Here is a 13204-nt window from a genome sequence, read left to right on the forward strand (position 1 = left end):
TTTGAAAAGATCTCTTTGGTAAGACTCCCAACGAGACCACCTTTTATTCCTCAGCTTTGGATTTAGGGGATTGCCTTTACAATAACTTTTTAAAAGTCTGTCCATTTCTTTCTCTGTGAACTAGGTTATCACCGTGGTATCTAAGTGCCTTTTATACTTCCCATTTCTGTCCAACTTCCTCCTTTGCTTCTCTTTACCATCATCCCATCATTAACAACTTATAACTCTTTAAATGGCAACTTTCCCCAGTAATACAGTAGTCACCCACCCTCCTGTTGAGGGCTGTCCCTCTGGGAGGAGTGGTAGATACACTGGAGGGGAGGGATAGGATACAGAAGGACCTAGACAAATTGGAGGATTGGGCCAAAAGAAATCTGATGAGGTTCAATAAGGATAAGTGCAGGGTCCTGCACTTAGGACGGAAGAACCCAATGCACAGCTACAGACTAGGGACCGAATGGCTAGGCAGCAGTTGTGCGGAAAAGGACCTAGGGGTGACAGTGGACGAGAAGCTGGATATGAGTCAGCAGTGTGCCCTTGTTGCCAAGAAGGCCAATGGCATTTTGGGATGTATAAGTAGGGGCATAGCGAGCAGATCGAGGGACGTGATCGTTCCCCTCTATTCGACATTGGTGAGGCCTCATCTGGAGTACTGTGTCCAGTTTTGGGCCCCACACTTCAAGAAGGATGTGGATAATTTGGAGAGAGTCCAGCGAAGGGCAACAAAAATGATTAGGGGTCTGGAACATATGAGTTATGAGGAGAGGCTGAGGGAGCTGGGATTGTTTAGCCTGCAGAAGAGAAGAATGAGGGGGGATTTGATAGCTGTTTTCAACTACCTGAAAGGGGGTTCCAAAGAGGATGGCTCTAGACTGTTCTCAATGGTATCAGATGACAGAACGAGGAGTAATGGTCTCAAGTTACAGTGGGGGAGGTTTAGATTGGATATTAGGAAAAACTTTTTCACTATGAGGGTGGTGAAACACTGGAATGCGTTACCTAGGGAGGTGGTAGAATCTCCTTCCTTAGAGGTTTTTAAGGTCAGGCTTGACAAAGCCCTGGCTGGGATGATTTAACTGGGAATTGGTCCTGCTTTGAGCAGGGGGTTGGACTAGATGACCTTCTGGGGTCCCTTCCAACCCTTATATTCTATGATTCTATGATTCTATGTTCCTAAAGCTATTGTAATCAGTGCCTCACTACATGCTATGCGCTACTGTAGACTGTGTAGAACACAGAATAAAAAGACCAAAACACCCCCGAAGGAAGCCCACACATTCCACCTATATTAATACACCACCGCCCTTTGGTAATGTGATGTGATTTTTTTTCTTGTGGCAGCTATGGAATTCCACCTGCTTTTGACAATATAAAATTACATATAATTTGTAATATACTGTATATGCAGGCTTCTGCGGATCGTTAACTCTCTATTAAGTTTTAAGGCCAGCATCAGCCCTATGTGTGGGGACAGCTGTACTGGAAGGGGGATTCACACCCCTGGAGTTCCTGCTCCTGGCAAACTTTCCATCACCATTTTGGTTTATAGAGGAGAAAAATATCAAAATTGTTACTTAAGTGTTTAAGGATTAAAAAAATGATTAAACATAAAATAGTGCTTCACACTCACAATACATCTTTTCCAGCACCTCTGAATGACTCTTGCAGCATGGTTCCGTTTGTCTTCTTCCATTGACATTTACAAATGCCTAAAACAATAAGGCTATTGTTCACAACTATTCAATATTGCCTCAGTTGCTATTTTCACGGCCTTTTTCTTTTATAACCAGTTTAAAGTAAGTATCTGGTAAAAAACACTTTTAAAAAAATGTGTCTTTTAAAAATGTTGTTGTAGCTGTGTTACCTCACCCACATTAGCCTTTAAGACTTGAATTAAGATGGAGAAAAAATAGGTTACTCATCAATAACTAGTTTCTCTAACTAAGTTATATCCCCTCTAGACCAGTAATCTTAGGTAGAAATTACAAAATTAAATAATTCATAGAATTTGGATAAGTAACTGTGAAATACAGATACAGACAAAAAACAATACCTGCTTTTCAAAGATGGCCATGCACAATTGCATTCAGCATGGGTGTACTGCTTGAAATCAAAGTGATTTAAATAACTGATTTTAATCATGATTTAAATCAGCAAGCAGGAAACCTGAAGAAAGGGTGATTATCATTGGTTGGATTTGCAACTAAATATGGCCTTTACACTAAATTTGGTGCTTCTTTTTGCTCACCAGGACAATATGCTATATTTATCTCCATTAATTTAAGCAATTATAGAGCTAAACATATATTTATACAGAGTCTTAATTTTTACATTTTTTATTATGTAGAAAATGGTGAATGATACATTTCTTATTTACTAAATTATATTTTTGTAACTTGTGATTTGTGGCAAGCTCTATTTGGATGGAAATTCAAATTATATTAAAAATGTGCTACATTTATCAAAATATGTTTTGCAATTAAAACTATCTAATTTATTAAATAATGGAATTATTAGCTGTAGATAGTGAATTGAACTGGTTGTTTCTTATCATCTTTAAGATTTTACAACTAGTAGAACTAGTAGATTTTAGAACTAGTAGATCTCATTCTCTCATATGTAAGACTAAGAGATCTTCATGGGTATTTTTAGTAAAAGTCATGGACAGGTCACGGGCAATAAACAAAAATTCATGGCCCATGACCTGTCCATGACTTTTACTATAAATACCCCGACTAAAACTTAGTAGCTCTTGGAGCCCGGAGCACCACTGCTCTGGGGAACCCTGGGATACCGCTGCTCTGGTGGCAGGGGCTGACTGCTCTCCGAGGCCCCCGGGGGCTGCTGCTCCGATGGCCTCCAGGGTGGCCCCTGGGACTGCTGCTGCTCTGGGACCACTGTTGCTCCGGCAGCCCCTGGGGCCAGCGGCATCAGCTGCTTCTTGGGCAGCCCTGAGGCTATTGCAGGGAGGGAGGCAGAGTGGGCAGGGATCTCTGCGCGCCTCTTGGGGGAAATGGGTTTCCGTGCGCCGCCCGGAGCAGGGGCAGCGCGCAGAGCCTCCCCCCTGCCGCCAGGGTCACGCAGAGATATGCCAGCAGCTGTCCGCTTCCGGGAGCAGTGTGGAGCGACTGGCCACGGCATGCAGGCAGCCTACCTGCCTGAGCCCTGCTGCACCGCTGTCCGGGACTCAGGGGCAGTTTGTCAGATGAGATTTGTCCTGCATTTTGAGGGGCCCCCTATTGGGGGCCCCATACCACCACATGGTTTCTTTCATGGTAAATCTGTAGAAACTCCTACAGCCAGTTTCTCAGCTTTGACTGGTCCTGTAGTCAAAAATTCTCTTCTCCTTCCAAATGCCTGCCCCTGTGTTCTCCTTCCTGCTTTACGTTTTCTTTGTCTGTCTGACCCACCATAGGCGCTCAATTCCCCTGTTTCCCGTGGGTGCTCAACCCCCTCTCTGCCCCCACTTCATCCCTTCCATGTGGACCCACCCCCATTCCAATCCCTTCCCCAAAGTCCCTGCCCCAACTCTGCACCCTCCCTGCCAATATTCCAACTCCTTCCCCAAATCCTCACCCCGGCTCTGCCTCTTTCCCTGAGCACGCTACATTCCCGCTCCTCCCACACCTCACGGAGTGTGCTAAAGCACTGGGAGGGCGGGAAGCGCTGGGAGGTAGGCAGAGAAGCGTGGACACAGTGGGGGGGGGAGGAGGAGGTGGGACGGTGGGTGAGGGGAGCTTGGCTGCCGGTGGGTGCAGAGCACCCACTAAATTTTCCCTATGGGTGCTCCAGCCTCGGATGTAATATCTGCTTTGGATGTAATATCAGCCACTATAGCAGGAGAAACACAAAATCCTAAATGTGTATTTTGTCAGGTAATTTCAGGTGTCATGCACAGAGCGGGGCATAACGTGGATCTTGTCTTTGGTAATGTGTGGTGACAGCAGGGTGGAAATTACACCTTTTTCAGACAGTGTCATCATCAGGGCAGAATTCTCTATGCTCTGCAGCTGGTGACTCAATTTGTCTAATGGCTGGTAGGACATTATGATATTTTTTCCTGAACTATTTATATGATGATTCTTAAGCATCTTCTCTTTCTTCATGATCCTCATAGGTAAACTTGGTTTATTGATGACTGTCAGGAGTAGAAATGTATGGCCAACAGGTTAGAGTACTGTCAGCACAATTGCACTCAGTCCAATGATTATAATATAGAGTTTTCAAAGTTGTATGGCATTGTGATGCTAAAGATGAAGAATGCAGAAGCAATGGTGGAAGACAAGAAAATTTGCTTCATCTTTATCATCACCATACTTTGAACTTTAGCATCACACCTTTGAAAGCTCTTTACTGTAATAAGTTGGACTGTGCAATTCTGCTGACAGTGCTCTCACTAGAGGAGTTGTAGCCAGTTTAACTTCCTGAGGTTTTAGAGGTTATGGGAGAACATGTGTCTAATTGCATCATGTCAGTTGGACCTATATACCTAAAAGAATAGAACAAAAGAAGTAATAAGTAAAGTACCAGCTTCCCTCAAATGAGTGCTCTGATGGTTCTTTCATGTGGGGTTCTGTAAAGCTCTACCTTGATGCCTCTTTTTTCAAGGTTGGTGTAAGATATCACTGTGGGGAACTATGAGATGACTTGGGCTGCAGTGCTCTCAGTGTAAGGATGAAATTCAGCTCACTTTTGTAATTTCAGCTAACTCAGGTGATGCAGTGTGGGTACTTTGTCAGTGCCTGATCCTGGCTGGAATATGCATGGCAGCAATTTAACTGAAAGTCAGTCTGAACAAAATAGAGGTGATTCTAATAGACTTGGGAAGAAGCTTGAAGGGATGGCCAAGTGATTCTTGCCCTCATGATCAAGGACATGTCTCATCCTCTGCCCTAAAGGCTCACAATTTAGGACTGATTTTAGGACCTCATCTGCTCTTGGATTCTAGGTGCTATTAGGGGCCAAGGCCAAAATCCACAAAGGGACTTTGGCATTGCAACACCTAACTTTTAAGCACCTAGCCATCCAGTGGATGCCAGAGACTCTGACTTAAGTGCGTAGGCTCCTTATAAAATGCATGGGCAGAGATAAGCATCTAGCAATGGGATCCACAAAGCCAGCACACTAGACAAGGAGCTGCCTAAGCTAATGAATAGTTAATGAATAATGAATAGATGCTGAGGAGAGGTGTGTGTTCTAAGCCCCGACTCTCTCCTGGAGTTATGTGCCAAACAGTCCAGGCTGGATCCCATTTGGGATCCATAGCCACGAACCCTCTCCCGTGATAGGCACCAAAGCTATCTCTGGCCAGAACAGCAGTGGAAAACCCAATTCCATGGAAAATGGCCATGTGGTGATGAGTGAAGGAGAAAGACTCCCTTATAACTTTTAATTCAGTGGTTGGGGAACTCACCCAGGATGTGGGAGACCCTGGTTCAATTCCCTCCTCCACCTGGAGAGAAGGGATTTGAAGATGGTTTTCTCACCTCTGAGGTGAGTACCATAACAACTGGGCTCTGGGATATTCTGAAGTGGGTTTCTCTCTAAGGTGTTCCACTGGATAAAAATAATTAAATATGCACTTAGCCAGAAAGAGAGCAAAAATGACTATAGTCCAGTGGTTAAGGCACTCATCTGTGAAGTGGGAAACCTTCATTCAAATCCGTTCTTATCAGTCAGAGGGGCCTGAACCACAATTTCCCACATCCTGTGCAAGTACCCTATCCATTAGACTAAAGGTTATAATGGAGGATATGCTTTCCCCTTCCCCCACCCCCATTTTATGTGGGATCAGGCATGCTCTGTGACTGCCTGACAGATTGGGCCCTGCAACTGAGATACATGAGGGAATTGCAGTGGAGTTTAGGCATGAGACAGGGCCTGGGCACCTACACTGAGTGAGAAAGTTGCAGCGCTGTAAAGTGATAGTGTAGACAAGGCCTTAGGACCATGCAATAGGGAAAGCAAACACAATGCTTAAATGCAAATTCCAATTGACATTACCAGGTCAATTTATCTTATCTCAACCTAATTATACAGATCAAAACTTATGTCCGTCAGTAAAAGGAAGTGTTTCCTCTGGAAAAGTTGATTTGGTGCAATAATAATCTGTCATCAAATGACAAAAATAAAAGACCAAGTAAAGAGCACTCTCACAAACGGTGCTGAATAACTCCTGGACCATACTGATTGCCTTCAACTCATTGATTTCAGTGGAATTGAAGGTAAGCAACACCTTGAAGAACTGGCATCAAAACATGTAATATCTTTTAAAATGAGGAATTTCAGTACATCTTTGAAGTTTAATTTCAGGGTTGTCTTTAAATTTTGTAGTACTGTATATTTTGGGTGTAATTTCCCCTAAGACACTATTGTGTTTTGATTTACAATGCACTTGAAAAGATCCATTCTGATTTTTCAACACAAGTCATGCAAGTCAGTAAAATATATGCCAAGTTCTGCAAGCATAAATTTGGATTTGAAAGTGATAATCTTTCATGGATTATAAAGTGTACAGAGCTTAAATTTACAAAATATAAGGATATTGCCTCCAATCTCTAAGAAATAAAAATCTGGCTTCTAAATTGCTGCTAGAGTTCTCATTAGCCAAACTGCATGAGTGTCTTCCCTGAGTTTAAACTAGATTCCATTTCTACATCTATCATACTCTGTATCATGCTGAACTACTCACTTTATTCTACATTTTTAAATGCTGACTTTACAGTGATTACAGTTAGTTTGCATGTTTCCATTAAAGCAGCTGTGTTCTTCTGGCCACAAAAAGGTTGAATAATACAAATAGCCTTTGAAGGTGGTGTACATCTGTGCAATCCATGTTACCATAGATTTTGTCTTTGAGGAGGAGGTACAGAGCAACCGAGCTAAAAAGCTCTCTGCTTTAGTTCTTAGCTAAAAGTGGGTGGGACGCAACAGCAGAAATAGCAGCCTTATTCCCCACAGAAAATTACCATGTTTGACAGGAAACTGTACGGGCTATTTTGATAACTTTGAGATAATTGTTTCTCGCATTTTTAAAAAATGATTAGGGGTATGGAACAGCTTCCAAACGAGGAGAGATTAATAAGACTGGGACTTTTCAGCTTGGAAAAGAGAAGACTAAGGGGCGGATATGATTGAGGTCTAGAAAACCATGACTGGTGTGGAGAAAGTAAATAAGGAAGTGTTATTTATTCCTTCTCAAAATACAAGAACCAGGGGTCACCCAATGAAATTAACAGGCAGCAGGTTTAAAACAAACAAAAGGAAGTATTTCTTCACACAACACACAGTCTGTGGAACTCTGTGCCAGAGGATGTTGTGAAGGCCAAGACTATAACAGGGTTAAAAAAAAAACCAACAACTAGATAAGTTCATGGAGGATAGGTGTAGCAAAGATTATTACCCAGGATGGGCAGGGATGGTGTCCCTAGCTTCCGTTTGCCAGAAGCTGGGAATGGGCTACAGGGGATGGATCATTTGATGATTACCTGTTCTGTTCATTCCCTCAGAGGCACCTGCCACTGTCCACTGTCAGAAGACAGGGTACGGGGCTAGATGGACCTTTGGTCTGACCCAGTATGGCCGTTCTTATGTTTTCTTTACAATAATTTTGGGGAATTTTGAAAACTAAATGTGTGCATTATCCAAATTTGTTTCCCTCCAACACATATGCACATTTTTATTTAAACAGGAAAAGAGCCTTTGAAGCAGTTGTCTTTGGGGCGGGGGGGGGGGGGCAGGGACTAAAAAAACCCGACAATTGATGGCTTTAGAAAAAAGAATAAAGGCACCTAAATAAAAGTGGCCCCGGAGTTAGCGGGACGCCTTGCTGCGCCTGGAGCGGAGGAGAGGAGCCAGGAAATGACTGGAAAGGAAACCGGCAAACCCTGGGAGCAGGAGCTGGAGGGGGGGGGGGGTCGGGGCCAGGAGGTGATTTTCCCCGCTCCCCTCCTGGGTGAACTGCTGGCGACAGGCGGGGGTGAGGGGAAGCCCTGCGCGCCCACCCTTCCCCCCCCCCGCACCTCACCAGGTACCGGGCCCCGCAGCGACAGGTCGGCTCGGCTGGTGGCGGCTGCGCCTCCCGTTGCTATAGTAACCCACAGCCTAGGGGAGGGGACTGAGGGGGCGGGGCTTATAGGTGAGAGGAGGAAGGTCCAGAGCAGGGGAAGTGTCCGGGGGCTAAGGGCGGGAGGGTGTCCGGGGAAGGAGTCTCCCGGCTGCGGAGGGGACCGGGACCAGGACCAGGGAGGTGACGCTGGCTGGGGGCTGAGGGGGAGGTGTCTCCCGGCTGGGAGCTGGGGCGTGTCCGCGGGAGGTGTCTCCCGGCTGGGAGCTGGGGGGGGTCCGGGGGAGGTGTCTCCCGGCTGGGGGCTGAGGGGGGGGTCCGGGGGAGGTGTCTCCCGGCTGGGGGCTAAGGGGGGGGGTCCGGGGGAGGTGTCTCCCGGCTGGGGGCTGAGGGGGGGGTCCGGGGGAGGTGTCTCCCGGCTGGGGGCTCGGGGGGGAGGTGTCTCCCGGCTGGGGGCTGAGGGGGGGGTCCGGGGGAGGTGTCTCCCGGCTGGGGGCTGAGGGGGGGGGGTCCGGGGGAGGTGTCTCCCGGCTGGGAGCTCGGGGGGGAGGTGTCTCCCGGCTGGGGGCTGAGGGGGGGGGGGTCCGGGGGAGGTGTCTCCCGGCTGGGGGCTGAGGGGGGGAGGTGTCTCCCGGCTGGGGGCTGAGGGGGGGGGTCCGGGGGAGGTGTCTCCCGGCTGGGGGCTCGGGGGGGAGGTGTCTCCCGGCTGGGAGCTGGGGGGCGGGTCCAGGGGAGGTGTCTCCCGGCTGGGGGCTCGGGGGGGAGGTGTCTCCCGGCTGGGGGCTCAGGGGGTGTGTGTCCGGGGGAGGTGTTTCCCGGCTGACGGCGGGGTCCAAGGGAGGTGTCTCTGGGCTGGAGGGTGGGGAGGGGAGGGTCTGAGGGAGGTGTCTTCGGCTGGGGACTGAGGAGGGGAGATCCAGGGGAGTCCAGAAGTTTCCTTCTGGCTGGGGTGCAGAATGGGAGCCAAGGGCTCTGGGGAACTGAGGAAGATGAGATCTTTCCAGGGTTGGGACTGCTGTTCCAGGTCAAGACAAGAGCAGAACTGCCCCCATTTTCCCTCAGAGGGAAGTGTTTCACCAGCCCTAAAGGAGGCTCACCTAGCTCCTGCCCTCCACAAATGAGGGCCCCCTTCTGTAAGGAGATAGATGCCCTCAGCACATTGAGATGTGTGGGCATTGTGCACCTGTCAGGATTGGACCACAGATTGTACTGTTTACCCCCGATTTAAAATACTGTAGAAAAGCAACAGGGGTGGGGGAGTGACAGGGCAGATACAGACTCTATTATCTGGAATATAATGATGCCACTGTCAGAGAAGACATTTCTTAGCCTGTGTTAGTGCGCCTTCTTGAAGAGCAGTCCTGAACCAAAGGGAATTCACCTGGAATACAAAGATGACTAATATATATTTTGTGCATGTAGGAGAGGAAAGGTTGACCACTAGATGGAACACTAGCATAGGACTTTGGAGACCAAGATTTGATTCCCTGCTCTGCCACAGATATCATTTGTAACCTTGGGTAAGTTGTCTTCCTGATCCTCAGTTTTTTGTAAAAAGGGAGTTAATAGAACTTTCTAAGGGTGTTGTGAGTATAAATATATTAAAAAATTATGAGGTGTGTGATGTTGCACTCCATATGATTTTATGAAAATATGCTAATGAGTGTGAATATAATGACAGGTTTCAGAGTAACAGCCGTGTTAGTCTGTATTCGCAAAAAGAAAAGGAGTACTTGTGGCACCTTAGAGACTAACCAATTTATTTGAGCATGAGCTTTCGTGAGCTACAGCTCACTTCATCGGATGCATACTGTGGAAACTGCAGAAGACATTATATATACACAGAGACCATGAAACAATACCTCCTCCCACCCCACTCTCCTGCTGGTAATAGCTTATCTAAAGTGATCATCAAGTTGGGCCATTTCCAGCACAAATCCAGATTTTCTCACCCTTCGCCCCCCCACACACAAACTCACTCTCCTGCTGGTAATAGCCCATCCAAAGTGACTACTCTCTTTAAAATGTGTATGATAATCAAGGTGGGCCATTTCCAGCACAAATCCAGATTTTCTCACCCTTCGCCCCCCCACACACAAACTCACTCTCCTGCTGGTAATAGCCCATCCAAAGTGACTACTCTCTTTAAAATGTGTATGATAATCAAGGTGGGCCATTTCCAGCACAAATCCAGGTTTTCTCACCCCCCACCCCATACACACACACAAACTCACTCTCCTGCTGGAGAGTGGGGTGGGAGGAGGTATCGTTTCATGGACTCTGTGTATATATAATGTCTTCTGCAGTTTCCACAGTATGCATCCGATGAAGTGAGCTGTAGCTCACGAAAGCTCATGCTCAAATAAATTGGTTAGTCTCTAAGGTGCCACACAAGTACTCCTTTTCTTTTTGCGAACACAGACTAACACGGCTGTTACTCTGAAACCTGTCATTATATACACAAAGACCATGAAACGATACCTCCTCCCAGCCCACACTCCTGCTGGTAATAGCTCATCTAAAGTGATCATTAAGTTGGGCCATTTCCAGCACAAATCCAGGTTTTCTCACCCTCCGCCCCCCCCCCCCCCACACACACACAAACTCACTCTCCTGCTGGTAATAGCCCATCCAAAGTGACCACTCTCTTTAAAATGTGTATGATAATCAAGGTGGGCCATTCCCAGCACAAATCCAGGTTCTCTCACCCCCCCACCCCCCTCCAAAAACCACACACACAAACTCGCTCTCCTGCTGGTAATAGCTTATCCAAAGTGAGAACTTTGGATAAGCTATTACCTCCTCTGTGTATATATAATGTCTTCTGCAGTTTCCACAGTATGCATCCGATGAAGTGAGCTGTAGCTCACGAAAGCTCATGCTCAAATAAATTGGTTAGTCTCTAAGGTGCCACAAGTATTCCTTTTCTTTTTGTGAATATAATGTAACTGGAATGTGCTTCCTGCAAAAGGTCTCTTGTAAGGTATCATCAGAAAGCTTATAATCTACTGTGTGTGGTCATCCTATTTGTATAAATGTATCGTTCTTGCATCTGAAACTAGAAATATGAAATCTAACTGTGAGGTCCTATTGTAATTATGCAAAGTGTGGGCCATTAATGGTGGTTTGGAATCTTGATGGCTCCCATCAACTAGGACAACTGACTGTAGATGGCTCTGTTCATTTGCAAGCCTTCCTGTGAGTCAGGCTGGGAAGAATGAAGGCTTGGGGTCTCACAGGTCATGTGACCATGTCACCTGGTACTGGAATACATCTTAAACCTGGGGACCCAAAAAGACAAAAGATTTCCACCTTGTGCCAAAGCTATATATGGGGGTGGAACAGAACAAAGGGGGCTGCAGTCATGAGAAATCCCCTAGCTAATACCTGAGCTGGAACAAGGACTGTACCAGGGGAAAGGACTGGACAAACTAGAAAGGAGTCTAGTCTGTCAAAGTAGCTTATTGGAACATCTGAGGGTGAGAAGAAAAGGAGTACTTGTGGCACCTTAGAGACTAACCAATTTATTTGAGCATGAACTTTCGTGAGCCACAGCTCACTTCATCGGATGCCTACTGTAGAATGATCACTTTAGATAAGCTATTACCAGCAGGAGAGTGGGGTGGGAGGAGGTATTGTTTCATGGTCTCTGTGTATATAATGTCTTCTGCAGTTTCCACAGTATGCATCCGATGAAGTGAGCTGTAGCTCACGAAAGCTCATGCTCAAATAAATTGGTTAGTCTCTAAGGTGCCACAAGTACTCCTTTTCTTTTTGCTAATACAGACTAATACGGCTGTTACTCTGAAATCTGAGGGTGAGCTTTACCTGCATTTAGTTTCTTACTGTATTAGGCTTAGACTTGCGTGTTTTTGTTTTGTTTTGCTTGGTAATTTATTTTATTCTGTCTGTTATTACTTGGATTTTTATATTTAATAAAATCACTTTTTACTAATTAATTAACCCAGAGTATTTATTAATACTGGGGGGGGAGGGGAACAGCTGTGCATATCTCTCTATCAGTGTTATAGAGGGCGAACAATTTATGAGTTTACCTTGTATAAGCTTTATATAGGGTAAAACAGATTTATTTGGGGTTTGGACCCCATTGGGAGCTGGGTATCTGAGTGCTAGAGACAGGAGCACTTAAACTGTTTTCAGTTAAGCCTGCAGCTTGTGGGGGACGTGGTTCAGGCTTGGATCTGTGTTTGCAGCAGGCAAGCATGTCTGGCTCAAACAAGGCAAGGTACTGAAGTCCTAAACTGGCAGGGGAAACAGTCTCAGAGGTAGTCTAGTGTCGCAGAAAAACACAGTTCTCACTCTCAGGTTGGGTGCAGCAAGTCAGATACATTTTATTATCTCAAGCAATTGCACAGAGGGAGAGAATGCACTGGGACACAGCGTTTCCCCCCACCTAGGCAGGTCTCTCTAAAGATAAACAATTAGAGCAAGCATTTATACCTTTATTACAGACAATCAGCAACAGCTGCATATTGTTTATACATATTCCTTCATTAGATTTTATTTTTCTCACCAATTTCTCTTATAGTCTACATTCTATTCTTATCTAATACAAGGTCACAACAGCCTCTTTCACAGTTCTTTTCCCACTCGCTTCGCACTATCCCTGCTTCTACAAATCTCGCGTTATTAAAGCTAGAGTTAGCCTGACTCCTGCTCATTTCAGAGGCCTGCATCCAAATTCCCTTTATCTACTTCCACAGTAGACACATCAGGTGGCAGTCCCAAAGGGGCTTTCTGTGAGCCAACCTGTCACAAGGTGCTCAAATACCATGTTAATGAGGGTTTTACAGGCACCTAGATAAGTAGTTGCAATTTATAAACTATAGGGCTGAAAGAGAGCTTGACCTCAGGGTCATCTAGTCCATCTTCCCATGCTGAGGCAGGACATATATACCTAGAAAGACCATCCCTGACAGCCGGTTCTTAAAAACATCCAACAATGGGGATTCTACAAGATCACGTTGTTAATCTATTCCAGTACTTAACTATCCTTAAGTTTTTCTTAATATCTAAGGTAAATCTGCAGATTAAGCCCATTACAGTACTTCTTGTTCTACCTTCAGTGGACACGGAGAACAATTGATCAGCATCATCTTTGTAACAGCTCATAATCTA

The 13204-nt window shown here is 45.8% G+C and overlaps 1 protein-coding gene and 1 long non-coding RNA gene across 9 annotated transcripts in view; one reads left to right on the top strand and one right to left on the bottom strand.

The window, feature by feature from the left end:
* C1H11orf65 (chromosome 1 C11orf65 homolog) overlaps window positions 1-8090 on the bottom strand; it is a 35553-nt gene extending 27463 nt beyond the window's left edge. The window contains exons 1-2 of one of the 3 annotated variants that reach the window (XM_048844705.2): window positions 8027-8090; window positions 1631-1709 (exon numbers count right to left, since the gene is read on the bottom strand). In XM_048844705.2, the coding sequence (XP_048700662.1) occupies window positions 1631-1699 (69 nt within the window). In that variant the 5' untranslated portion in view covers window positions 1700-1709; window positions 8027-8090. Of the gene's footprint in view, window positions 1-1630; window positions 1710-8021 lie in introns of all 3 variants that reach the window. The other 2 variants (XM_048844712.2, XM_075127198.1) reach the window with 2 other exon arrangements.
* A 935-nt stretch (window positions 8091-9025) lies between these two features.
* LOC125634278 (uncharacterized) overlaps window positions 9026-13204 on the top strand; it is a 96283-nt gene continuing 92104 nt past the window's right edge. For all 6 annotated transcript variants that reach the window (XR_007355859.2, XR_007355854.2, XR_012667861.1 and 3 more), the window contains exon 1: window positions 9026-9585. This is a non-coding gene — a long non-coding RNA (uncharacterized LOC125634278). The remainder of the gene's footprint in view (window positions 9586-13204) is intronic.

The sequence above is a fragment of the Caretta caretta genome, chromosome 1 (genome assembly GCF_965140235.1).
Source record: "Caretta caretta isolate rCarCar2 chromosome 1, rCarCar1.hap1, whole genome shotgun sequence".
In the NCBI taxonomy this organism is placed as follows: domain Eukaryota; kingdom Metazoa; phylum Chordata; order Testudines; family Cheloniidae; genus Caretta; species Caretta caretta.